At 36.5% G+C, this 26,014-nt stretch overlaps 3 protein-coding genes across 8 annotated transcripts; all 3 read right to left on the bottom strand.

Moving 5' to 3' along the window:
• Positions 1-1,084: 1,084 nt before the first annotated feature.
• Positions 1,085-9,837, bottom strand: ahcyl2a (adenosylhomocysteinase like 2a). Of its 6 annotated transcripts, XM_039657983.2 has the most exons (18): positions 9,801-9,837; positions 9,567-9,660; positions 5,730-5,841; positions 5,475-5,618; positions 5,287-5,387; positions 4,653-4,755; positions 4,414-4,508; positions 4,194-4,300; positions 3,891-4,007; positions 3,171-3,234; positions 2,947-3,035; positions 2,782-2,852; positions 2,606-2,700; positions 2,394-2,492; positions 1,909-1,977; positions 1,611-1,689; positions 1,403-1,523; positions 1,085-1,314 (listed from the first exon to the last, which is right to left on the bottom strand). In XM_039657983.2, the coding sequence occupies exons 3-18, from the start codon at positions 5,836-5,838 to the stop codon at positions 1,308-1,310; spliced, it is 1,470 nt and encodes a 489-aa protein (XP_039513917.2). In that variant the 5' UTR covers positions 5,839-5,841; positions 9,567-9,660; positions 9,801-9,837; the 3' UTR covers positions 1,085-1,307. The 6 variants fall into 6 exon arrangements, with proteins under 6 accessions (XP_039513917.2, XP_039513911.2, XP_039513915.2 ...); XM_039657977.2 differs by lacking the exons at positions 9,567-9,660; positions 9,801-9,837 and adding an exon at positions 7,880-8,249; XM_039657981.2 differs by lacking the exons at positions 9,567-9,660; positions 9,801-9,837 and adding an exon at positions 6,597-6,710.
• Positions 9,838-10,899: 1,062 nt separating this feature from the next.
• Positions 10,900-16,306, bottom strand: pdia3 (protein disulfide isomerase family A, member 3). Its single transcript, XM_039657985.2, has 13 exons — positions 15,970-16,306; positions 14,762-14,840; positions 14,495-14,612; positions 14,302-14,409; positions 14,061-14,190; positions 13,854-13,970; positions 13,596-13,721; positions 12,128-12,310; positions 11,933-12,041; positions 11,705-11,833; positions 11,542-11,621; positions 11,369-11,426; positions 10,900-11,286 (listed from the first exon to the last, which is right to left on the bottom strand). Exons 1-13 carry the CDS (start codon positions 16,104-16,106, stop codon positions 11,176-11,178), a joined length of 1,485 nt encoding a protein of 494 aa, XP_039513919.2. The 5' UTR covers positions 16,107-16,306; the 3' UTR covers positions 10,900-11,175.
• Positions 16,307-18,889: 2,583 nt separating this feature from the next.
• ckmt1 (creatine kinase, mitochondrial 1) lies at positions 18,890-25,278 on the bottom strand. The gene is made up of 8 exons (XM_089127638.1): positions 24,903-25,278; positions 24,079-24,277; positions 23,865-23,987; positions 23,552-23,580; positions 21,806-21,929; positions 21,389-21,523; positions 20,180-20,305; positions 18,890-19,657 (listed from the first exon to the last, which is right to left on the bottom strand). The coding sequence occupies exons 1-8, from the start codon at positions 25,049-25,051 to the stop codon at positions 19,544-19,546; spliced, it is 999 nt and encodes a 332-aa protein (XP_088983764.1). The 5' UTR covers positions 25,052-25,278; the 3' UTR covers positions 18,890-19,543.
• Between the last annotated feature and the right edge of the window lie 736 nt (positions 25,279-26,014).

The raw sequence follows: 26,014 nt of genomic DNA on the forward strand, positions 1-26,014 counted from the left end.
CATCTCGAACTATGCAATCAGAGCTCAGGGGAGCAATGCAAAAATATGTCACATACACACTTCAAACAAAATAACATTGTTCTGCATATAGACACAGCAAACATATCATTGTCTTTAAGAACATGATCGGGTTTATGAGTCAATGATGGCGGAATAAAAAAAATTGGGTGATCCTTTTAATCATTCTAGTCAGATGTACACATGCTAAATTGCTAAAAATAAGCATGTGCCGTTTTAAAGGCATTCATAAATATTCATATAGGCCTGCATATTTCTCTAAATGTATACAAGCACTATCTCATAAAATATGAGTGATATTATACAAAAGTATGACTTATTTATAAACCAACTTTCTCTTTTGCTTATTATCAGTGGTAAAGTAAAACTCGTTTTTTTGTAAGAGACTTATATTTTGTAATAGAAACAGGAAGCTTTGGAAGCTAATGAAAGCCACTGAATGGAATAACTCGGTTTACCTCTCTTTATAGCCATGGTTTCAGAAAGCACAGATCATGGGGATTTTTTAAAAGTACTAGGGCACCAAGTAGAAACAAAAGATAGAGTGGAGGTCCTTCTTTGCCTCGCTTGTCTGTCAGTTCCATGTCTCTTCTGCCTATGGACAGTTACATTACCTCCATCTAGAGGCGCATTGAGGAAATGTTTTCCCTACTTCAAGATTGAAGTCCAGAAGTTGTTCTCTCCATACCGAAGATGCAGAGTGATGTGACTAGAAGTTTGATGAAAAACTCGCTAGAATCCCATCCCAGAAAGCCATTGGGTATGTAAGTGAATTCCTTTTCGAGAAGATAAATGGATGGGTTTCTAATTCGTACCGTTTACCCTTCTCTGGACTTTCTGAGTTAACATTTTTTTAAATTTCCTCCTCTCAGTTTGAGTTTAATTTTTTATTTTTTTTGGTGTAATGTAAAGTTCAGTATTTAAAAAAAAATATTGTTAAATGTTTAATTTTGCAAGGTCAGGTTTTATTCAAACTATGGCAGAATACAGTGTTTCATTAGAGAACCATGCAAGGTAAATATCATTCTAGTAGCATATTATGTTCCCTTGTTTAAACTTTGAAGTGAATAAATGTTTTTATTTAGTCAAAATGATGATGATAATGTCGTATACATAGTACAATAGTAAAAGGAAAATGTTATAGTTCACTTTACATGTGTACACTCTCACAAGCCGAGATGAATGAAATTCATGCCGAGTCAAATCTATTTTTACTGAGTTACCATAGCTTTAGATGCATGTTTTCTTTTAAATCTGATGATTGGTTACATTGAGACACCTCTATGTTCTTAATACCTAAACACAGAAAAACATAAAGCAGGTTTTAAATATTTCCCATTTCTTTGCAATAATTTAAGATTATTTAATACAAATAATTTATCACCTGTAGAAACTCGGTTTGAAGGGGCCGTATTTGTTCAAGCCCATGTATTTAGCTTGATCGTCGGTGAGTTCAGTCAGGTGTGCGTCAAATGTTTGAAGATGCAGGCTTGCAACATACTCATCTAGTATACAAAATAGGGAATCAGATGTCATTTTCATTCAAGTATGATTCAATGTTTCATGAAATCAATGTCCATTGAATTTTTTACCCAGTTTCTTGGGAAGAAGGTAGACATCTTGCTTGTAACGGCCCTCAGGGGCATTAAAGAGCTCGATCAATGCCAAAGCCTAGAATGTAAACCGAAAACTAAGCATGTAAACAATTTGAAACTCAACACTTTCCCATGTCAATAACATTCTGTTGCACTAAATACAAAGGTACTTTAAAGGGTTGTATTGTTTCGCCCAGCAAGTCTTTAATGTTTAGGCTAAGTAAGAGTGGAAGAACTTGAGCCTTAAGGCTATAAAACTTCATTTAAATTCATGTGTTAGCAAACTGTGTCATACCTGTGTGGTGGCTGTGATGGAAAGCACGAATATGGGTACAGTGGAGGAGCTTAGATTAAGGACACGGCCCTGGAATGAAACGGGGTAAAACAGTAACCTTGCCATTAACGTTAATGACCAATATGCCACGAGGGTTGCAACCAGAAAATGTAGATTACTAAACATGATTTATGCATGTTTGTAGATCCTTTGTTGTTCTTAAGTGCATTATCCGCCTTATTTTTTAACATAGTAAGAGTGGCACAGCAATTTCCCTTGAATGTACGAGGCTTATTATTTTAATTTAATATCGGAATTATAAACACATTGGTTTGTAGCACAAATAGTTGTATTATATAAAATAAAATAAAAATAGCTTTACTTTTGTTTTGTTGTTATAAATTATATTTATTTAATTTAATCTCGCACATTCACTGGAGACAGCTTACATCTGCATTAAATGGTAAATGGATTTCTGTTTTATATTTCTCATAGTATTCATTCACCTCAGCTAGAAGAACAATTCTCTTTCCATCAGGCCAAATAATGTGATCCACTTGCGCTCTCACATGCTGCCATGCTAACTCTGGGGTTCTCAGACTGGTCTGAAAATTAAACAGATAATACAAATGGCAAGAAATGTAAGCAAATTAAATTACAAGGATTCGATTGTCATCACTAATCGTGCATTTTATCAGGTCCTCCTACAGCCACTTACAACATCGATTTCTGTATTAGAGCGTCCCATGTTGCAGACAACGCAGCCACTCTTCATTAGGTCCATGTGTTCCCTCAAAACAATGTTTTTGTTTCCTGTATAGAGTTAGTTATCAAAGCAAATAACATTTCTAGCATAGTTATGAATTGTTTTATTTATGGTATTGCGCAACTTGCCTGTGCAGGTGATGACGATGTCCACTTGGCTTACAATATCACCTAGTTTGGCCAATCGTAAGCCATCCATGCTAGTCAAAACAGAATTGTCTGTCAGGTGTGATACTGTGGAAAATATGTCATGCTAACTCTCTGGGAAGCTTTTTTTAAATAACTAATGCTTACCATGCTTGTAGGGCACAGATGGGGTCGATTTCGGTCACATACACAACAGATCCCATCGCTTTCAGAGCTGCAGAACAACCTTTTCCCACCTGTGGGCATCAATATTTACATTTACACACACACAACAGAGGCCAATACTAAACTAATGCAGCAGGTCACAAGCATTGTTATCAGGTATCATATTGACAATAGAAACAATCATTTATGTGAATCAGGAACTGTACCTCTCCGTATCCACATATAGCCACCTGCTTTCCCCCAAACATTACATCAGCGGTCTTTTTAAGACTGAGAGTATAGGAATGAGACAGAAGTAGACTTTAATTATTGAAATAATGATAATTTAACATTTCTAAGTAATTTTGGATATATACTATATATATATATATATATATGAAGAGTTCAGATGCAAAAGCCTCTAAATGCCATTTGAAATTTTCTTCTTTAATGATGATTTATGTCAAGCTTGTATATTTAAGTTCAGTGATTTCACTTAAATGGCAATGGTAATTACCTATTAATTGTTATTTAAGTGAAATTACTGAACTTGAATATACAAGTTTGACAAAAATCATCATTAAAGAAGAAAATTTCAAATGGCATTTAGAGGCTTTTGCATCTGAACTCTTCATATATATATATATATATATTATATGTGGGTGCACTGTGTATAATTATTTTATATATAAATAACACACATGCTTGTATATATTTAAGAAATATTTTCATACTGTATATAGATTTATATATCATTTATATTATTTATATAAATATTTTACATATAAATAATATTTTTTTTCTTAAATATACATGCATGTACAAACTAATTATACACAGTGCACTCACATATATTATGTAAACACAAACTTTTATTTTGGATGCGATTAATCGTTTGACAGCCCATATATATATAGAGTGTGTGTGTGTGTGTGTCATCATCTTACCTATCCAGAATTGACTCCCTGCAGCAGTACAGGTTGTCAAACTTCTGTTTCGTGACAGAGTCATTCACATTTATGGCTGGCACACATAGTTTTCCAGCTTTAGAGAGGTGATGAAGCCTGATATATGTGATGCAAAAAAGTTTTTTACCATTTGCAAAGCTGTAAGTTTCATTATTCATTTCATTCATGTCAATTTGGGGCTGTTTTCTCCTTCATATGGAATATACATAACCTTTTTTGAAGACAATTGTCCCTTTTAATCCACATGTGTGACAAATGACTAGGTTTAAAAAGTGACGCAACCTGTGAATGCCGGTGATACTTTCTTCAACAATCCCCTTGACCTTCTTGAGGAGGTGAGGATATTTCTTGTAAATCCAATGTGTCATATCTCCTCCATCGTCGAGGATCTAAAGAAATAAAAAGGCCATTAACAAACTTCTATTTGCAGGTGAAAACAGACAAGAGAAGATAACACCATTGATTCTTAAAAGTGGTCTCATATAGTTAAAGTGAATCCTACCATGTTTGGCTCCCAGCCCTCCACATTTACACAGTGATCAATACACCACCAGAAGTCATCCTCAGATTCTCCCTTCCATGCAAAAACTGGAAAATCTGCCATGGAGAGCAGAGGACAAGACGTGATACAAAGCAAAAAAGGTAAAAAAGTAACTTTGCAGAAGCCAACCACAAAAATGAACAATGAAATAGGTCGAATTCATTGTTATTAGACAATTAGAATAGGAGTTTATGTTTTACCTTGCTCTGCTAAAGCAGCTGCCACTTCATCCTGAGTGGAGTAAATATTACAGGCTGCCCACCTGCACTGAGCCCCTAACACCATCAGAGTCTCCAACAGCACCTGTTGAGGGAAATATATAAAGATTTGGGGTTGGTAAGAAAAAATATTATATTTTAAAATGTAATTTGTGATTTTCAGCATCATTACTCCAGTCTTCAGTGTCACATGATCCTTCAGAAATCTTTTTAATGTGCTGATTTGCTACTCAAGAAACGTATTATTATCAATGTTGAAAACAGTGTTGCTTAATATTTTTATGTTCAAAAGAGTGGCATTTATATATATATATACCGATAACCGATATTTTTTTTATATTTGTAAGTCAGTAACCGATATATTGGTGCAGTTCGCATCTGAAGCGTCTCAGCTGAATTTATATAGAATTTATGTTGGAATTTATATATATATCGGCCAACATTTATTATCGGGCCGATAACTATAACATTAAAAATGTACTTATATTGGCCGATTCCGATAGTGACTCTTTTGTGCTGCTGATCTTGTATAAAAGGTTTTGTCTTTGTATTCGTTTTTTTCTGTCTGGATGATATGCAATCAAAATGATATGAAGAGATTGCAGATGACACTTACAGCTGTCTGGGCTGTGACGTGGGTACATCCCACTATTTTAGCCCCTGACAATGGTTTTTCTCCTTGAGCAGATTTTCTTAAGGTCATAAGTGCAGTCATCTCTTCAACAAATAAAAGCACACATACATTAGTTATATTTATGTTTCACATAGCTGGTTGCATATATGTGTTTAATCATATATGCCTACCATCCTCGGCGAGCTCTATCTCTTGGCGGCCATAGTCTGCCAGCTTGATGTTTTTGACGCAGAAGTCCCTGTTCCCTTTGGAGTTACTCTGCAGCCTGTCTCGAGGAGAGTCTTCATCTTCCAGATTTTCTGCATCTGAGTCCCCTGAAAAAGTGAGAAACAAAATTTAGGAAACTGGAATCACTGATTGTGATGAAAATACAAAGAATGACTAAAATCATTCAAATGTTCCAGTTTTAATTAGCCGGCATCTACCTGAGCTGTTGCTGTCTGTAGAGGATTGAGAAATAGAGTGGGACAGTGAGCGACGGCCCGTCTTTGTTAATCGACTGCTGAATTCTCGCGTCTGCTCAGGATACTGCATTTGCTAAGGGAAAAACAATTATATGTATTACTGGTATATCTTGTATTTATTTATTTATATATACATCTAATCTAATCATAACTGCAGTACTCCAAAACATTTTGATTTCTCCGTATTGTCAACTTTATATATATATATATATATATATAGATACTGATATTTGAATGCAAATGTAACCATTCATCCAGCAGAGAACCAAAATCTTCGGAAAATTTCTCAAAATAACAAAAGCATTAAAACTATTTATCTTAAAGTAAACTCATATCTAAAAGTAGCAATATTAGGACACGTTACATGTGCGGAAACGTAGATGGTTTCAAGTACAGGCAAGAGATCTTATAGAGACCAGTTATTCAGTAGCTATCACTTGCTTACTAACTTACACACTAAAAATCATATTCATTCATTTGTCTGTTAAGGTTCTTTGTCTTGTCGTTTGGCAAAATGCATTTATATTTAAACAAAATTGCTGACTCTGATCACCTATATTAGTTAATGAAAAAAGAAAGCGAGCGCCTAAAATAAATCTCCACTCTAGGGTTAAAAATGTAAATGATTGTAAATCAATAACACCACTCAATACAAAATGACTCATTACTACAAACTACATATCACAAAAATTGACCACAAGCATCAGTTTCTCATGACTTGCTTCTAACAAAAAGCAAATTGCAACTTCTGTCTAAAGATTTTAGAAATACCTTGAAGTTAAGAGATAACACAGCATCTTTTGATTCCTTGTTTTTATTGAGACTAACCAGGCTGTAGACTTTCCTCATGGTGTCTGATCCGCTTGAGAAATGCGTAGAACAACTCCCACGTAGGCATTTAAAGGCTGAACCACAACAGCAATTGTTGTGCCATAATGTGTAATAAGCGGGCTAGAGAAGCATGGGTCCACTGTCAGATGAAATCCTACACTGTGAGAACTAAGCCTTTACAACAGATTCTCTCTCTGCCAGCTCACGCAATTTGACAATGATTAGGTCACAAATGTTCCTACAAGTCATTTATTAATTCTGGCCCAGTGCTACCGAGTGAAGTCAAGCGCACTGGTCTGTGTTCAGCCCTCTGTTCAGGGTTGTTAATGATGATCAAGAACTGCTCATTTGGTTACACTTCATTTAGCAGCCAGGCATGTTTGATCCAAAATGACATTGTGTTCACTTTCTAAAGGGACAATGCCTTTGGAACAACCTGGGGTCAAGTGTCTCATTCAAGGGCAAAATGGAGGTAGGTAACTCAATTTCCAGGGTTTAAATCCACCACATTTAGGTTACCAATCATTTACTCATACCTTGTGTGGTATAAAACAACCAGTTCGCGTCTCGCAGAGAACGTCCCCAATTGCATACACCAAGTGTACACTAGGCGACTCAATTTCCAATGTTTAAATCCACCACATTTAGGTTACCAATCATTTACTCATACCTCGTGTGGTATAAAACAACCAGTTCGCGTCTCGCAGAGAACGTCTCCAATTGCATACACAATAAAATAGGGAAGTTAATGGCTCTCAGATTCAAAGTTTAGCCTTTCCAGTGTTTAAAAACAGAAAATTTACCAAATTTACCAACCAGGTCCCTTCACAGACAGTCACCTTGGCACAACTTACAGGGTAAAGTGTTTGGCTCTCCAATTCTGTGCACTCCAATGACCAACACAAACAATTTCCGAATATGAGAAATTACCGGAAATTAAACTGAATAATGCCCGTTGAAGCAACCTTAGTGGACAAAATGGTGATTAAGGTCCTCACCAACTCTCAGATTGTCCTTTTCGCAGGTTTAACCTCAGCATTTCCATCCATTCCAATGTCCAGCACAGACATCTAAGCCCTTCTAAATCTGGTATGCAGCAGGAAATTGATTGTTCCGTTGCTTTAGGGACATTCTTGATAAAGCAACCTGGGATCAAGCGCTTTGTTGAAGAGTGTGAGATGCCAGTAACAAGTTAACATGGTAGTCTATTCTTACATCATAATGCACAGCACTAAACCATACTTTTGTAAAAGCACTTATTCAGCCCCGGGAGCACTTACTCTTTTTGTTCTTGGCGCTTCATTGACCGCTCCATCATTTGCATCGAACACTTCCTCGCTGTTCTGCATTGATGCGAGCGCAGGTCGTCTGTTGGTCGCTGCCTCCAGCATTCTCAATAACTTGGAGCTAATTGTTGGCAGTTGTGAGGAATCTCCATCTTCTCTTTCCAGAGCTGAAGAAACTGCAGCTTCGCTATTATTGCTGCTCTCTCCTTTCCTTTCATTGTCTTCCAATGGTGGAGTTGGAAATGAAATCTCTGGTTCAGTGTTGAGACTGCCGTCCATTTTCACGTGTTAGGTTGAGTGTTGAAGTTACAGACAGTTGCTCTTTTAAACAGACGTGGGTCGTAAGATATAGTATAAACATTGCCTTTGTCAAAACTAATTGTGGAAACAGAGGCTGTGAATGACATGGGGGTAGAGGAGGGTTTTCAAGAATCTTTGGGATTGGTTTATTGTACTGTTTGATACTGTTAAACCGTGATGGCTTCTTGGTTGATATTAGGTTCAGGGTTTTATCAGTTGCACCATATTATAACTACACAACCGTTCAAAAGTTTCAAGTTGTTTGTTGTTGTTTTTAGCACACATTCAGATTCAGTTTTAAAGTAGTGCTTGTGTATAGCATTATGAATTATAGAGTGATAATAGTGGTGCTTTTTTAATTTCCAGGGAATTTCAGACTATCATGAAAGTAATAATGTTTAAGGAAAGATTTGTTTACAGGAAACTCGCCTGTTGTGTAAGCTAAACACTTTGACAGAAATCACGTCTCCTCATGAGATTAAGGTCACCCCATTTAATAGGTTTTTCTTCTGTTTTAGTATCATTCTGAAGTGTAACTACAAGGTAAATGTTCGTTGCTAACTTCAGATTTAAGACTGAGATTTAAAAAAACACTTACTGATCCTTAAGACTCTCCATTTTAACATGGTGCCTAAAATGGATGGTGGCTGCCTCTTTTTATTGCATTTTGTAAAGGGTTATTGATACTGCCTGTCATAAACAAACTGTCAATTTAATCGGCCTTTTTTATAAAATGAAAGATAATGGACAGCTGCTCTCTAGTTCATCATGTCCAGTGGAAGTAGTAGGGAAAGTAACGCCGCCTTGTGGTGAGGTAATTCAGTGCAGTTTGGAACTGTGCTGGATCGTTTGCCAGTAAAGACAAGGCCTACATTTTTGGAAAAAAAGTTAAGCTTCTATAACATATGCATATGCTCTGCAGACAACCTTACTACTGTTTTAATTTAAATAAAAACCCTTAAAGCTGCAGTCCATAACTTTTGTGTGTGTTTGAAATGTACAAAAATAAGCGAGTGCATCAAGAATCAATTTTTGCCTTATCCAAGTTTTTGCCTTATCCTGAATCAATACAGAATACCTATAATAAGTGTTTATATTCAGACTATTTTAGACTGGTATACTCCTGCGTGACTCGTCATATAAACAGGGAGAAGTAGCTCTGGCTACAATCTGCACGCGCATGCAGTTCTGTTCATTAACAAAAGTTACGGACTACAGCTTTAAAGTGTGTATGACTCCTATCTTAGACTCTATACATGCATATTATTTAGTGATGTGCTGTCCAATGCTAGCCACAGGACTACGATAGCCAACAGAATACAGAAATAAATAAAGCTAAAATGCTCGGCGGCAGTATAAGGGATTTAAAACCATTTCTTACCTCTATTTAAAGTGCACCAAACATGGCCTTGCGTTCTGGTGTCTTTCTGATGAATCCCAACCTGATCTCAACGCGTGTCAGGTGACGGAATCAGCTGAGGAGGCGCAGGCGTAGATATTAAAATGATTAATCATTAGTTTAAAAAAAAAAAAAAAAAAATCTTATTCACTGCCCATTATTTTTATCCCATATCAAACACAGTATATTATGTCTATTTTAAATTTTTTTCCTCACGTTTTTAAGTAGCCTATATTATAATCCACCACAGCTCATCACCAGGGGGGGCTGATGCTATGAAGACGGGGGCTGCAGCCCCCGCAGCACCCCCCTTCCCGCGCCCCTGACCTTTCTTTAAAGTCCCCGTGAACCGGAAGTTGCAAACGATTTTTCTCCCGTGCTGTGACGTATTTCCAAGTGAAACGGAATATTGAACAGAGGGCAGGGTTTTACTCTAGCGCTCCTCCTCTCCATCTCTCGCTCATAGCAAACTAACGGTTTGAGGGGAGTGGTTAAGCGTTTCCCCACCCAAACTGTGAAACCTACGTCATCAACCGTTTCAGACCGGAAGTAACTTTTCAGATTTTGATTAAAGATTACCAAGGTAAAACATTTTTTTAATATATATTTACTTGCACGGATTAATTGTTCACCACAAGACTAGTAATATGCGCTAACAAAGTAAATAAGTTCAATTTTGATTTCACGGGGACTTTAAGTTTCATGTTTGAGGGGGTTAAACCGTGACATCTACACGTTTTCCAAAGTGGACCAACTGATTATTTCACGTCTTGTGTCGTGATACCGGGTTGGATGATAACAATAATGTTAACGGGTTATATTTGACATTTAGCAAAACATAATTTATTAATTTTTCAAAGTCTGTGATTTTGGCGCCTCTTAGCGGCAAAAGGCAGTAAATACACCCCAAATTTTAAAAACCGCATTCTGGTGTTTTCTCTGTAACCTATAAAGTCTGCCAACACTTCATATTTAAATAAATGTATAATATATTTCTCGTGTGTCAGTATCACTGAGTCTACTGCGCCATCCAGTGTGTCAATTTGTCAATTTTGCTCAAAACAAACTGTTTGGTAAATAATTGCTAATAATACAATCATGATTCTCCTATAAATATGTCTGCAAGTTCAATGTTCTGCCACATACAATCAAATTACACGTTTAAAAAGAAACCAGCACCAAACTAAAAATAGGTTTAGTGGGCCTTTTATTTCACAATCCTTCCAAACATACAAAAAAAAAAAAAAAAAAAAAAAAAAAAGGTACAAAAAAAGAAAACATTATTTCACCAAATCCCCCTCCCCTTTTCCATGAGAAAGTAATATGTAGAATTGGTCTCAAAAGTGCATCTCTCCAAGGTACAGTGTAGGGAAAACAATCTCAAATTGACAGCTCTGTACCTCTTCCACTTATCTAAAAATCACACACAGCCTGGCCGTCCCGTCACAAGTTTCCACAGTGTTCCCAGAGCAGCAGGCCCAAAAGAGGGCCGACAATGTGACGTGGGTCAGAGCACTCGCTTCTCTAAAGATCGGAATATAATTTATGTCTCCTGCAAGAATTCCCTCCTTGTTTGTTGGGCTGTGATTGTTTATAACTCGGACTTCTTCTTCTTCTTTGGCTTCTCATCATCTTGAACCGCCACGGTGTTTGTAGCCTCTCTCTTCAGGTAGGAAATGAAGTCGCTGACTTCACGACCTCCCTGAAAGTCAAACAAGATCGATTCTATTAATATCTTGATGGAAGTATGCAAGTTTGTATTAACCAAAGTCAACTAAACAAACCTCATATTTCTTTGGATTCTCCTTCTGACCAGCTGGGGAGAAATAGATGGTGGGGAATCTGAAAGTGAACAGCGGGGGACTCATTAGCAACATCAAACTACAAATGAGACCGAAAACTTTTGCAGCACAGAAAATGCATTTTGCCGCTAAAGAAAGATTGATAGATGACATACCCTCTAACTTCATATGGAGAGGGGACGTCATTAGCGGTGGCATCCATCTTCGCAATGACAATGTTTGGACTGTTGGAAAGCTGTGAAAAAGATCAGATTTATGAAACGGTTCTCTTTAGGTAAATATTTCAAAGTGACCAATATAAAAGGTCTAAAAATTCACCTTCTCTCCAAGTTCTTTGTATTTAGGCTCCAGGCTCTTGCAGTGTCCGCACCAGGGGGCGTAAAACTCGATGAGAACGTCTTTGCTGTCATCATTTACAATTGAGTCAAAGTTCTCAGCCACAAGAACCTGGAATAAAATGGAGGTAGTTGCAGGTTATGTAGACAAGTTAATATGAATAAAACAATATTATTAATCAATGCTGAAACTCAATCCTCTCTGACGCACCTTCACAGGGCCATCGTTGTTCTCAGGAACAGGTTCAGATTTGAGGTAACGCTTCAGTTTTCCATCAAAATAGTCTTGCAGGAACTTCTCCAAGGCCTTTCCATCGCGACTGCAGACACAAAAGAAATTGATTTCTTTTTTCCTACTAAAAACAAGATTCTTTGTGCAAATAAAAATAAAACAAAAAAAACATACGAGAACTCGTCGTTCATGACGTATTTGTCTCCCTTGGCAGTGCGGATGCCGACGAGAGGCAACTCTCCACTGCTGCCGTCCAGACCCAACTCGGACACGTCATGACTGAAGCTGTTCTTACTCGCCACAGCGAAGCTGAGCGTCTTGCCCTGATCCAGGAAGCTCTTGGCCACCTTCATTACCCTGCAGAGACGAGGATTATCAGAGCATGACCACGGTCAACACTCAACACTTGCACTTCATTCACATGAAAATAGTTATATCTGAGAAAAACACATCAGTACACAGACAAAGATCAATTACAAACAGAACACACACAAAATAAGACATTCACTAAAGAAATTATTTTTGGCACATGAGAGAAAAATATATGGAGTAATTGTGTAAAATGTGTGTATATACATTCATTTATTACTATAATTGTTTCATTTTAGTTTTGATTACCTTCATTTTCAAAGTGTAGTAATTTGGACGTTTTTTTGACATTTTTATTCATTTATTTAAATGTCTAAATATTGTATTAGTTATTTCGGCAGAACATCAAATAATAATAAAAAGGCAACTAGCTGAAATATAATAAATAGGTTTGTATATTTTACTTTATTTAAATTAACATTAATTTTATGATATTGGTTTTACACACACACTCGTATACAAACATGCACTTAATTTGGCTTTTTTGTAACCCTCAATCGGGTCATGGGGTCTATACGACCCCAATTGACTTTTACTTAATAAAAAAAAAAAAATGTTCCCTTCATCTCACTGGAATAAGATTTTGTGACTTTTCATACATTATCTATACACACACACAAAAAAAAACTGGGCTTGATTCGGTTGTTCTGAAGGCATGTAAATAAAAAAAATAAAAAAAAAGTTTACACTTCTGGTCTTCGGGGTCAATATGACCCCACATTGAAATGAATGGGAAATGTGGAAAAAAAAAAAAAAAAAACGAAATATATTTTTCACGCGTCAAAAAAAAAAATAAAAAAAAATATATAGGCACGAATCTGAAAATTTTTACACAAATGAAGGCCTAGTACTAGAGCATAAATGCAATGCATCATAAAAAAAAATAATGTTTCATATGCAAGCTAATGGTGTAGTTGAGGAATTGTGTGGTATATGGATACAAAAGTACTTTATATCTCCAAAAACACAGCATTAATGAATAGATGACACAAACAAAAAAATTATATATTATTTGTATGATTAAAAAATGTATATTTTTTGTACAATTACTCAATCAATTGTTGGAAGCCCAGAAGTGCAAAGACCATTTGAGGGTTAACCAATGGAATTGATTGGGTTAAAAAAATAAAATTTTTAAACATATTTCCAGATTGTAATTTGGAGGGGGGATTAGCTTGAAATAAAACATCACTTCCATCATATATATATATATATATATAAAACATTTCAATGGGCCTGAGAAAGCATTGTCAAAACGGAGCTTAATTTCTACCTGTTCCTCCAGTAGTTTGAACCCTTGGGGTTCTTCTCATAGTCCACATCATAGTAGGCCACCAACAAGTCTTTGCCTTTCAGCTGGTCTTTGTTGTCATCAGTCATGTGGGGACAGATGCCAAAACTGCCATGTGATGAGAAAAGGACTGATATCAAATATTTGACCATCAAACACATCAAAAAAGAATGCTGATTTGAGCAACTCTGTGCCCTATTTTACTCATTTCCATACTGTGATAATCAAGCTGAAACATACACGTTGTCCTGAATGAACTTCTTGATCGTTGCACTTGTAAATTTCCCCTCAGTGAACTTAACACTGCCATCTTCAAATTTGTTGCTGAGATGAGGAGGCCGGAACAAAACAACACCCCTGCAATATGCATATATAACGTTTTCTTAAATTAGAAGTGGGAAACAAGATGACTTTCTCTGCAAAACTGAAACCAAAAATGCCACATACTCTCCATCATTGTCATATTTCGTCAATAAGTCCTCATCGTTAGTGTGGGCGAAACGGTAGGACTCTCTCAAAGCACTGGCCGCCTTCAGAAACTCTCCCTGAGCAGCACTTCCTCCATCAGCGAAGAAGCCTGGAGACACGGAGAACCATTAGACGAAAAAAATATTGATGCATACGATAATATAGTATAATCAGGGCTAATGTGAGGCACTAAACGTTACTATACAACACCAGCACTTACCCACAACACTGGCATCACGGTCCCCGATGAACTTCTCAAACTCAGCCTGACTCTTGAGCTCCACCGAGGATGGGCCTGCCTGCTTCTTCAGGTGGCTAACAATTCCATCTGTTGGGAGTAAAGAAGAAACAAAAGATGTTAATAATCTGATAAAGGAACTACTTACACCATCACTTAAAAGATGAAAATATACCTGCTGTCCTGGGTCCATCATAACCACCAGAATCCTCTCCGTCTCTGAAAATCTTCAGTGTTGGGTAGCCGCTCACGCCATATTTGCTGCACACGTTGGAATTGACTGTACAGTCCACCTAGATCATACCAGAGATGAACATTAATAACAATCCTCCATCAGACCAAAGAAACATTGTGAAATTAATGTTTGCGGACACTTGAATGTTATTATTGTTAAGATTATATTACCATGTTACAGGAAATGTGCAGGGTTGAATAACAATACCTTAGCAAGTGAGACGATGCCTTTTAGTCGAGTGGCGGCTACCTCATACTCAGGGGCAAGACGTTTGCAATGGCCACACCTAAAAGTGAACATAACACATGAGGTTTTTTATTTGGTAAAAAATAGGTTAAGACAATAAGAGGAAAAATATCAAATGAATGTGAATGGTGACTGAGGCTTTTCACAACATCAAAAACAAATCACAAAAAAAAAGAAAAATATGAGACTGAGTAAATGCCAATATTAATTTAAATTGAACAGTTTTTCTACATAGCCTAGAAAGGCAACTTGAAAAGTTAGGTCCCAGGTTAGTTAGTAACGCTGAACTACGTAATCGAGCGTCATCCAATCACACGCGGCCAGCGAAACTTCATTGACCAATCGAAACGTTACAACGGATAGAGGCCGAGCCTCCAAACATCCTCGTTTCCCACCCACATCTAAAATTTCTCCCTAGTAAACTGCCTAAAGCTGCAAACTACCACAAACATTAAATCTGACATACTTTTAAAATTGAATTATGTAAATCTACAAATGCGTCTAAAATCCTAACATTTCACACGGAGAACAAAAACCACTAATTCAGAATGTACGCTTCCTATGCAGCATACAAGTTCTTAAAGGGACAGCTGACCTAAAAATGAGAAGTCATCATTAGTTACGTTACTCAATCTCATATGGTCCCACACCTGAATGACTTTCTTTCGCACATGGAATTCAAAATTACATTTTATGCAGAACGCGGGGGACTAACAGAAAAGTAACCCTGCAAAGAGGAGGAAAAGATACAAACAGGAAGTGATTGATACAATGAGTTTCATCTACAACTATGGAGCCGCACGGATTCATTCGGATCTCAGAGAGCGTTTAAGCCATTATCACTCTACATACGTTCCCAGATTTGTTATAACGTTAGACATCTCAAGACCTTGCATACTAAAGTGAGACAAACAGCTGTTACAGTTACTTTCGCTTTAGCACGCATAGCCTTGCAGTATTATTAAAAGTCACGTGTGTGCATGCGGTTCCCAAACGTTGATCCTACTGGGTAGGTTTGGTATCTAGAAAAAAAGCTCAATAAATATATTTACTGTCAATTATAAGCCAATAAGATGGTGTATTGTAACCTAGCGTAAGCTCCAGTGCACTAAATGTCTAAATCGCATGGCGAAAACATCATTAAAAAGGCAGAATCGTCTTCTACTCACCAGGGTGCGAAAAACTCCACCAGAATGAGGTCGTGTTGTCCGATTTTGCTGTCAAAATCGTCATCAGTGAACTCGAGCACATCACTCGCGCGCGCGGCCGCTGCAAAAGCAGCGACAAATAGCACGGCTAGCATCATTTCAAACCCTTTTCAGTGCAAAAGTGGAGGGAATGGCTAATATCCTGGCAGCCCTCAATTGTTTGCTTCTTTTTAAGGTGATGTTGTACAGGGAAGGAGTCCCCAAAAGAAAGGCCCGCTGAATCTGGTACCCTGCACTCAATCTCAATGAAAGAGAAAGCGCAGACGGATGTGCAAACCCGGAGCTCTTCAAAGTAACCAAAGTGTGGCATCTCACGATTGGGTTTTCAGTCGCGTCATGCTGATGCTGTCAGCCAATCAGAGATCGGGAAACACACACTTCCGGGTGGGGGAATCATGCTTGCTTGCTATGAGGAATAGTTGCCTTTGTTGTTAAAATGTAATGTGTCAAAATTATATAATTTGAGTTAAAATATTGTTTTTTAACAACAAACATACTCAGTCCAAAATACACCAAACAGTGCTGTGCAGTGCGGGGTAGATAATTATGTACTCAGATTCCTATAATTAAACACTTGTAATTAGATTAGATTACATTTAAAATACTTGTAATGAGACTACAGTAACTTTTTTTATTGAGATATTTATTTATATCACAAAATAGCAGCAAATTATTCACAATTGTTTGATTCTGAATTCTTCTTATTCTTAAAATTCTTCCTAATTTTATCTTTTTAATTTTCCTTTCTAAAAAAAAAAAGCCCATTGCTTATATAGCTATGTAAAGTCTTCCAGTTTTGTAGAATTGCACACACAAGAATTGAGAAAAAATTGAGAGGCCACACAGCATAATAGTAAATTTTTAGTAAGCGTTTTAATTTAATTGTTTTTATTTAAACATTTTAAGATTTATGAACCCCCTGTTCCTATATAAACCCCAGGTTTGAGGAAGACATGTTTAATGCACACATTTTCTTTTATCTCTTTTATTTTTATAGTGGAGGAGGATTTACAATTCCTTTTATATTAGGTAAAATGCATTGGAAATAATAGTTATATATTGTAGAAAGATAACTTTATTCTTATTCATTTTTTTCTTCTCATGATAGCTGTATAAGATGTAAAGACAACTGTGTCTAAGGTCGTGAAGGTCAATAACATAATATCCTGTGTGGATAGTTTTGTTCTGTTCCAGTGAATTCCTGACATTGCCTGACATTGTTTTATCTAATTGTACTTGCAGGGATTGTTGATTATTTTTGAGTTGATTATTGTTAAGTGAAATGTGAATATGCCAAAAGAATAGACTCCAGGAGAATTCAACAGATGAGAAGTCCTTCCAGATGTTATGACTCACCTGTGACGCTCACCAAAGGTGCTTAAGTACAGGACATAGACCCCTGGTTTCACAAATAACTGTTTCAACAGTTTTAACTTGCACTGACACATCTTCAGATATAAAGTGTCATTGTTTTGTCTCAAAAAGCAGTATGACCCATTATATAACCTTGGAATAAAGAACAGAATACCATGTTCATATGTTGCAATTGTTATAGTTATCTGTACTGTTAACCTATCAGAACCTAGAAATGACATCAACTGATTATCCATTTGACTAAAGTGTAGTGTTTCTGAATCTTCAGTTAGTTCAAGGTCTCTAACTAGTTCAAGTTAGTTAGATCTCAATCCATATTGACTTCCATAGTAGGAAAAAATACATAGTCAATGGGGAATGAGATCTGTTTGATTAAAACATTCTTCCAAATATCTTCCTTTGTGTACAGCAGAACGAATAAACACATAGATGTTTTGAACAACTTGAGGGTGAGTAAACGATGATGGAATTTTCATTTTTGGGTGAACTAACCCTTTAACACCAATTCTCACCCAGGACAACTTGAAGCTGCTGGCTGATCTTGATCAACAGCTTATTTTTCCTGAGACTGCCACCACTAACCCGTGACCAGATATTGTTTTGTGGTCTGGATCAGCACGCATTGTTCAACCGATAGAGTTAACAGTGCCATGGGAGGATGCGGTAGATGAGGCATATGAGAGGAAGAAACTGTGGTATGCTCATCTGGCCACTGAAGCAGGACAGTGAGGATGGAGAGTCCAGGTTTATCCAGTGGAAGTGGGTTGTCGAGGTTTTTAGGCACTCGACAGCCCGGTTCCTCAGAGACACTTATCTGAAGCAGCAACATGGCTGTGGTTGAACTTGAACACAAAAATTGTGCTGTGACCAACAAAGTGGGAAAAAAAATCACAAGGTGGAAATAAGTAGGGAAAATGATTTCCTGAATATGTTTTTTTTTCTGTATGTTTTTTTTTCCCCTCTAATAAGAGCATTCTATCATAATGTGTAAGTCCTGGAATTTCACCTCAGATACCACCCAATTAAGAAAAGTGACTGAGCTTTTTATTTTGTTTATTTGTTCTGCTGTACACAAAGGAAGATATTTGGAAGAATGTTTTAATCAAACAGATCTCATTCCCCATTGACTATGTATTTTTTCCTACTATGGAAGTCAATATGGATTGAGATCTAACTAACTTGAACTAGTTAGAGAGCATGGCACTGAGCATGGCACTCTCAATAGTCACCTTGGCACAAGCCCTCATGCTGAGTCCAGTGAAAACAGTGATGGGGTATATATATATATATATATATATATATATATACACTGTATATTACATGGAGTGGGTCGATAAGTTTTTTTCATTTTTCAATGCTTCACCCACAACACTAGGTGTCAGTGTAGACTTGTGACAACTGTCAGCACAACCTAAAAACATCACTGAGCACATTTAAACGTTATTTCAGCGGTAATTTGGGCATTTGCCTACTTTCATGTACAGTAAAACACAATAAAACACTCCAATATCCTTCAGCAAATTTTTATCGTCAATATCTTTGACAAAAAAACATCTGTTTAATTCTTTGACACCTGAGGCAATTCTTGACAATGGCTATCATAGTATTATTGCAGCACAATCAAGTTACAATGTGACTAATCAATAGCGCCACATCAACACAATCATGATGAAGTATAGCCTACATTCACTCCTGTTTTATTTATACTGGAGTGTGGTATGTCTGACGTAACACAAAGCCATGCTTATGGATCAGTATCAGCGGAATATTGAAGGAGGAAGGAACACACAAGAGGGAAGAGCCAGGAGAAAGGAGGAGCTACGAACCCAGACAGCAAACTGACATTGAATCAACGTGGAAACGACGTCTCTCATGACATTGAAACAACGTTGATTTGCTCATCGAATTAACGTTGAACCAACGTCAGACGCGGCATTCTTCAAAGCTAAGTTAAATGAAATCGAAAATTGGTTTGCTTTCATAACGTTGAAACAACGCGTTGATTTTAAGTTGATTTTCCGTTAGTTTTGAAAGAATGACGCATCTGACGTTGGTTCAACGTTAATTCGATGAGCAAAACAATGTCAGATCAACGTTGTTTCGATGTCATATTTCCACGTTGATTCAATGTCAGTTTGCTATCTGGGAAAACACTGCCATTCTATTTAAAATGGCTGATGGGGGCCGGGATTTTGATGTCCTGTCCTTTTTCCAGTTTCTTTTCGCAATCAATGAGATAGTTCACTCCATCTATCACAGTCTGAACCAGTTGGACCTGAGCACATTTTGATAAAGACAAGATGTCATGGTGAGGTAATTAAATTTTCTCAGTTTTTCAAGGTATAGTTCACTCAAAATTAAAAAAAATATTGTCATTAAAATATCATCAATAAATGTTGTCATTTACTCACAAAAAAATATGGAACCACACACACTATATATATATATATATATATATATATATATGAAGAGTTCAGATGCAAAAGCCTCTAAATGCCATTTGAAATTTTCTTCTTTAATGATGATTTTTATCAAACTTGTATATTTAAGTTCAGTAATTTCACTTAAATAACAATTAATAGGTAATTATCATTGCCATTTAAGTGAAATTACTGAACTTAAATGTACAAGCTTGATAAAAATCATCATTAAAGAAGAAAATTTCAAATGGCATTTAGAGGCTTTTGCATCTGAACTCTTCATATACAGTATATATATATATATATATATCAGAATTTTTATTAGGACTTAAAATACATTTATCCTTTATGGTGCTCTGCCCTTTGACACCACTGACCTCTGATTGACCCAGCCTGTCCAGATTGGAAATATCAAAAGTGCTTCCAACAGCCGCGGTGTCCACTCCTCCAGTTCCTCTTTTCTGGAGCCGCAGGTTATCCAGGATTTTAGAGAAACGAGTGTCCTGCAATAGAATAGACATAATGAACATGCATAGCACAAAATATTACACTGGTTAGTGATGGGCGATACCACTTATTTTGTTTTCGTTACGATACCGATACTTTCAAGGCCAGTATCGTCGAAACCGATACCAATTCCGATACTTCTAAACTGACCTTTCAAATTGGAACATTTCAAGATTAAAATGGGTAATGAGACCCATTAAACATTATATTAGAAAGGCATTTTTCAAAATTCAATATGCCTTAATTCGAATTTATTAAATTATATTTTTATTTACACATGGTTAAAATGTTTACTTGTTGTGGTATTTGAACTATGGTCACTGTAATGTTCATTTTCATAAGGGACTGCCAGTGACAGGCTGTTGCACCAATAAAATGTAACCTTTTTATTCTGACAATGATTTATATTAAAATTAGTTACAGAATAGAACATCAGTATGAATTTTTTAACATTCAATTTAAACCAATTTAATTGCACAAACTATGTAGGTTACAATTTGTTTATTGTGAAATAGCTCAAACATATTTTTTCTGTCTTCTTATCAAATAATTGATAAGAATCACTGATCTAATGACAATTTATAGATCAGTGGTTGGAATGCATTGTTGGCAGTGTGTGAACGCTCTCTGCGATTGATTGGTTCTGACTTGCAGCATTTGCGTGTGTTCAGTTCAGATAAGCAGGGAAGTGGTTCAGGTTATTCATCCAGTTCAATGCATATTGTAAGCATTAGATTTCTTGTCAAATAAAAAAAATTAGTAGTAACGATATTTTCATTTGAGTATCAATACTTTTGATTCAATATCGATATATCATTACTTCGTATCGATCCGCCCATCACTAACACTAGTTTTAATGGATTGTACAATCTATCAACTTTTAATGTGAATACACAACAGACATGATATAACATAAATGTGGGTCACCCTAACACCTAAAAATACTGTATTAAAATACATACATAAATTCACTAAATGCATTAATATTACCATGCATAGGCCGAACAAGGTGCAAAATTATTAACATGGCATGGGCTAAATAGGAAAGAAAGGTAATAATGTATTTCTAGAGCAGGGACCTTGCTGAGGCGAGGAAGATTAACATGGACGCCAGCTCGTAACCCTGTGCCCAGGTTTGACGGACAGGTGAGAATGTATCCCAGATTCTCGTTCCACATGAATTCCCAACCCTTCTCCTGAATTAGTCTCTCAACCTGAGTGACAAAATTGAAAATGTCTTGTGAGAATAATACAAGAGTGATCTGCTGAACTAAAACAATAGAGAAGATGGTCAAAAATAAAACATACAACGTCTATTTTAGATTTCCTTTTAGAAAAAGCAACAGACTACACACAGATGCATGCCTGGCAGGACGATTGTTTGTCCACAAAAGGGCATTGCTTTGAGCTGCAGCATCTCTGCTGGATAAATAATGGAGGCTTTTGTGGATTTAACAGTGACTGAGAGACACATACATACACATGCATGACCTCACCTCTAGGAGACCCTTGCAGAAACGCTCAAAGACCCTCTTCATGTTGCCCCCCTTCTCCATGGAGATCACACGAGTGTGGTCTTCCTCGTTGATCCACACCAGGAAGGTTTTCTCGTTGTTGTGCCTGGAATTGAAAGGCATGTTTATTCTACATCAATTGCAGAAATATCGAGGCTAAAGTTTTTGGTGTGTATGCAACAACAGGTTTTTTGACCATTTTTGGCCTGAACGAAACTTTGAAGAGATCCCCAGCATGTGCATAAACAAAATAGTGGGTGACGCTTGATTTGAATATGACAGATTTGAATATTTAATGAGAAGAGTCCTTATAATACCTAAAAGAACAATAAAGCAGGTTTAACAATTCTGGTTCTTCATTACATTAATGATTATTAAATTGCATTGCATAAATATTGAAATCGCAATGCGTACAATTTATCAAATTTAAAACTTTCACAGACCTTTAATGACTTTTCATCCTTTTTTATAGATGCCGAAACTATATATTAAACAATGCACCACAATATTTTTTATTTATAAGTAGGGCTGTGCAAAAATTAATTGGGATTAATCGCATCCAAATAAAAGTCTCTGTTTACATAATATATTTGTGTGTGCGGTATATAATTATTTTGTATATATAAATACACACACATGCATGTATATATTTAAGAAAATGTGTTATTCATATATAAAATATTTATATTTATATAATATAGATTATGTATTTATATATGAAGAGTTCAGATGCAAAAGCCTCTAAATGGCATTTGAAATTTTCTTCTTTAATGATGATTTTGATCAAACTTGTATATTTAAGTTCAGTAATTTCATTTAAATAACAATTAATAGGTAATTATCATTGCCATTTAAGTGAAATCACTGAACTTAAATATACAAGTTTGATTAAAATCATCATTAAAGATAAAAATTTCAAATGGCACTTAGAGGCTTTTGCATCTGAACTCTTCATATATATATACAGAATTTAAGCGCAAATAATTCTTAAATATATACATGCATGCATAGGCATTTATATATATAAAAAAAATAATTATATACAGCACACACAAATATATTATGTAAACAGACTTTTATTTTGGATGCGATTAATCGCAATTCATTTTTGCACAGCCCTATTTATAAGTCATGTTCCTACATAATCTTTAATCAAAATAACTTCCCCTCCCTCTTCTTTGATGATGTGTTTACTAGAGCGAGGGCGGGATCAACCTGTCACTCACACGAGATCCACCAATAGCAAACCCCAACCATCCAATCAAACCCAGATGGACAAAATCAAGCCCCGCCCTACATTTTTTCTTGTTCAAGAAGTTGTTTCACTCGGATATATAGAAAAGAAAAGACTATCGCAACTTCTGTTTCATGCAGAGTTAAAAATAAGCACCTGTTCTTGGTTTCCAAACCTAGTTATGCATGACCTTATTTCATTTTAATGCCGTCAGAAATGCTATGTAAGCTCAAAAACCATCAGGGTATTGAATCTGATTCTGAGGTAATGTCCAAATTAAGCCTGGCACACTTTCCCTTTCAGGCAGGAGGCAGAAGAGAAAAAAAAGAGGATGAATAATGCAAGTGATGTAAGTGAGCCATGGCTACACTCCGTTATCGATATCACGATCGATATAGGTTGCTTCAGACTATTTCTGGGTGTAATAGAGCCCTGTCAGAAGGCATTGTTGCACTCCAGCACCCATTTAGATCTTCTCGCAAAGTTACACTCACCAAATGCCTCTCGCGTCGGGCCAGTACATAATTACATGTAATTACAGTCATATTATTTAACAACAAGTAGGCCTACTTAGTCTTTAGTTGCTTGTAATTACTTATATTTAACTGTTTTTACTAAAATTGTAAATACACAATTTTAAGATATATGTATCTAATATACATTTCATAATAATTAAAAGTATTCCATCAAAATAAACTGTAAATCAAAAATAAACTGTACAGGCATGCAATATTTTTATGTGCTCTAACATGAACTTATAACAAAAATCCCTCTTGGGACATAAGAATGACCCTACTGTTAATGTTGTATGTGTGTAACAACATTCCCACATACCTTACTGGAATCCAGATCAGTGGGGTGTTTCATGTTGCAGGGGTCATACCCATTGTGCCTTTCTTTGATGACTGGGTTAAAGATGTCAGCAAAAACCTGCACAAAACATGTTTGATGTATAAATTCCCCCCAAAAGGCTGATCTCTAAATATGCCAAATGCGTGATATACGTATAATATCCTCTCACCCCATATGACTCCTCATCCCCTGCCACCATTCCTACTGTCTTGATAAAGGGGTGGCCTGGGTTGTCCACACCAGTTTGGATAGCTTCGTCCAAAGTGAAACCATTCGGAGTGGCTTTATCACACAGCTTTGCATATATTGCAGGAGTCAGGTGACTGGCCATACAGTTATTGTGCTTCCTCAAATCTGGATATTCAGCACTGTAGGGGAAAAGAAAAGTGCCTTTTTTGTGCCTCAAGAGCAAGTGAGCTGAAAATTAACCATGGTTTTATTATAGTGTTATTATGTTTTGACGAGCGCGTTAAAATCTATCGTTTGTTCGGACCCTGACTATTTCGCGTTCTCACAGAACGCGTCAAAATCTAAAACTGCCAATTTCAATTGGTTTTCAGGCACATCCAATGTTCAACCTCAACATGTGCATTTTTATTGATACAATGGAAATTACGAGACATGTATGCGAGCAAACTACTACTAAATAACAAAACCTTTATTCGCATTCATCTGCATCTTACACATGAAAAGTGCAAAAACTGAATAACGGTTCATTCGAGATTTAATAGCTGTATTTAAGACATTAAAATCAATATTTAAATATAGCCTACTACAATACAAAATACAACATTAAAAAAGGTATAATAATATAATATGATTAGCCTATTTATCGCCACACGAACTGGATAATTCCTGCCTATGAACATTGACACCCAAAAATGCATATGATACTGATACAACAACATCACATGTTGTTGTGTGCCATGCATCACAATATTTCATTGTCTTCCGTTCGATATTGTGGTTGAGAGACGTGTATGGCTGCATTACCTTGCAGGATAGATTCTCCTGACGATCGATCCTGCATTGACATGCTCCCTATTCAGGAAGAATCCCACGGTTAGAGATCCCGCGCCGACCAGCGACAAGATGCCCACCTTGCTCTTACTGGACAAAACCCGTGCGAAGCTGCTTGCCATTTTAACCCTGCAAAAAGCAGACGAGATCTCTCCAGATGAATGCGGTATTGAAGAATGGACAGACAGAAGGATAGACACTGGGATTACTGGAGGATGCAAGGGAATGCTGTGGAAATCTACCCTTCTCCCAACACAGCAGCAGTCCGAGTCAACCCTCCCCTTCAAGGCAGCAGCAGCAGCAGCATAAGATTATTCAGAATCTCACCGAGACCAGTGTAACTTAACTTCTCCCACCCCTTTCAGTAAACCAGGCAACACTACTATTCCATTAGGGTCCCATTATTTATTTATTTATTTTTTAATTTTTTTATTTATGTCGCAATGAGTTAATATGGTATGAAAAGGGGATCGTAAATGTGTTAACCACGAAGAAATTGACATTCACAGACAGTACACTTGAACCATACGTGACTTTGAAGCCCATTGGTGCAACTTCACCTGTAACGTGAATGAACACACGCCCGTCTGCAGCATGCGCATGCGCGATAGGGATTGAGGATGGTGAGTGGCCCAGTTGCATAAATTATATCTGTTTAGATAGCCTATAGGTTGTGGTTGTGATACTATGAGCAGCTTAACTTGAGGAAAACTGCACCCAAGTGCCTTACAAGTTCAACTTTGACAGATTTTTTTTTTCAGTTAAAACGGATGGGTCCAGTTCTGTCGGCCCTTAGCCTAATGAATTTGCTTTAATTATAATAGAAATGTATTTTTTTTAATTATAAAAAAAATGAATTAAAAAAATCTCCTTAATATTATATAATGTTGTTATATTTAACAAAAGCAAGACACTCGAGAATTGTAAAACCCATTTTAGCCGTGACCATTATTAAAATAGTATTAAGATTTCTTTGCTATGATCACACGTCAGCCGTGGAACTCTTAAACCCTTTTTTGTCATTTTCTATATAAAAGGCATGTAGTTTGTTTAATTGGAGTCCAAGCTTTAAAATACATGTGCTC

The sequence above is a fragment of the Pimephales promelas genome, chromosome 25, assembly GCF_988280905.1.
Source record: "Pimephales promelas chromosome 25, fPimPro1.hap1.1, whole genome shotgun sequence".
Classification (NCBI taxonomy): domain Eukaryota; kingdom Metazoa; phylum Chordata; class Actinopteri; order Cypriniformes; family Leuciscidae; genus Pimephales; species Pimephales promelas.

What these genes read in the sequence shown, in the direction of transcription:
- ckmt1 (XM_089127638.1), bottom strand. Translation starts at nt 25,051, where the DNA reads ATGGCAAGCAGCTTCGCACGGGTTTTGTCCAGTAAGAGCAAGGTGGGC. An exon ending in CCCGACGCGAGAGGCATTTG is followed by an intron (nt 21,930 to 23,551) that starts GTGAGTGTAACT and finishes TTTCAATTCCAG; the next exon opens with GCACAACAACGAGAAAACCT. An exon ending in ACAGGCTGGGTCAATCAGAG is followed by an intron (nt 19,658 to 20,179) that starts GTCAGTGGTGTC and finishes AAATGTGCTCAG; the next exon opens with GTCCAACTGGTTCAGACTGT.
- ahcyl2a (XM_039657977.2), bottom strand. Translation starts at nt 8,164, where the DNA reads ATGGACGGCAGTCTCAACACTGAACCAGAGATTTCATTTCCAACTCCA. An exon ending in AGTATCACCGGCATTCACAG is followed by an intron (nt 4,008 to 4,193) that starts GTTGCGTCACTT and finishes CACATATATCAG; the next exon opens with GCTTCATCACCTCTCTAAAG. An exon ending in CTAATACAGAAATCGATGTT is followed by an intron (nt 2,493 to 2,605) that starts GTAAGTGGCTGT and finishes TTTAATTTTCAG; the next exon opens with ACCAGTCTGAGAACCCCAGA.
- pdia3 (XM_039657985.2), bottom strand. Translation starts at nt 16,106, where the DNA reads ATGATGCTAGCCGTGCTATTTGTCGCTGCTTTTGCAGCGGCCGCGCGC. An exon ending in GCATCGTCTCACTTGCTAAG is followed by an intron (nt 14,613 to 14,761) that starts GTATTGTTATTC and finishes GGTATGATCTAG; the next exon opens with GTGGACTGTACAGTCAATTC. An exon ending in TCAAACTACTGGAGGAACAG is followed by an intron (nt 12,311 to 13,595) that starts GTAGAAATTAAG and finishes TCGTCTCTGCAG; the next exon opens with GGTAATGAAGGTGGCCAAGA.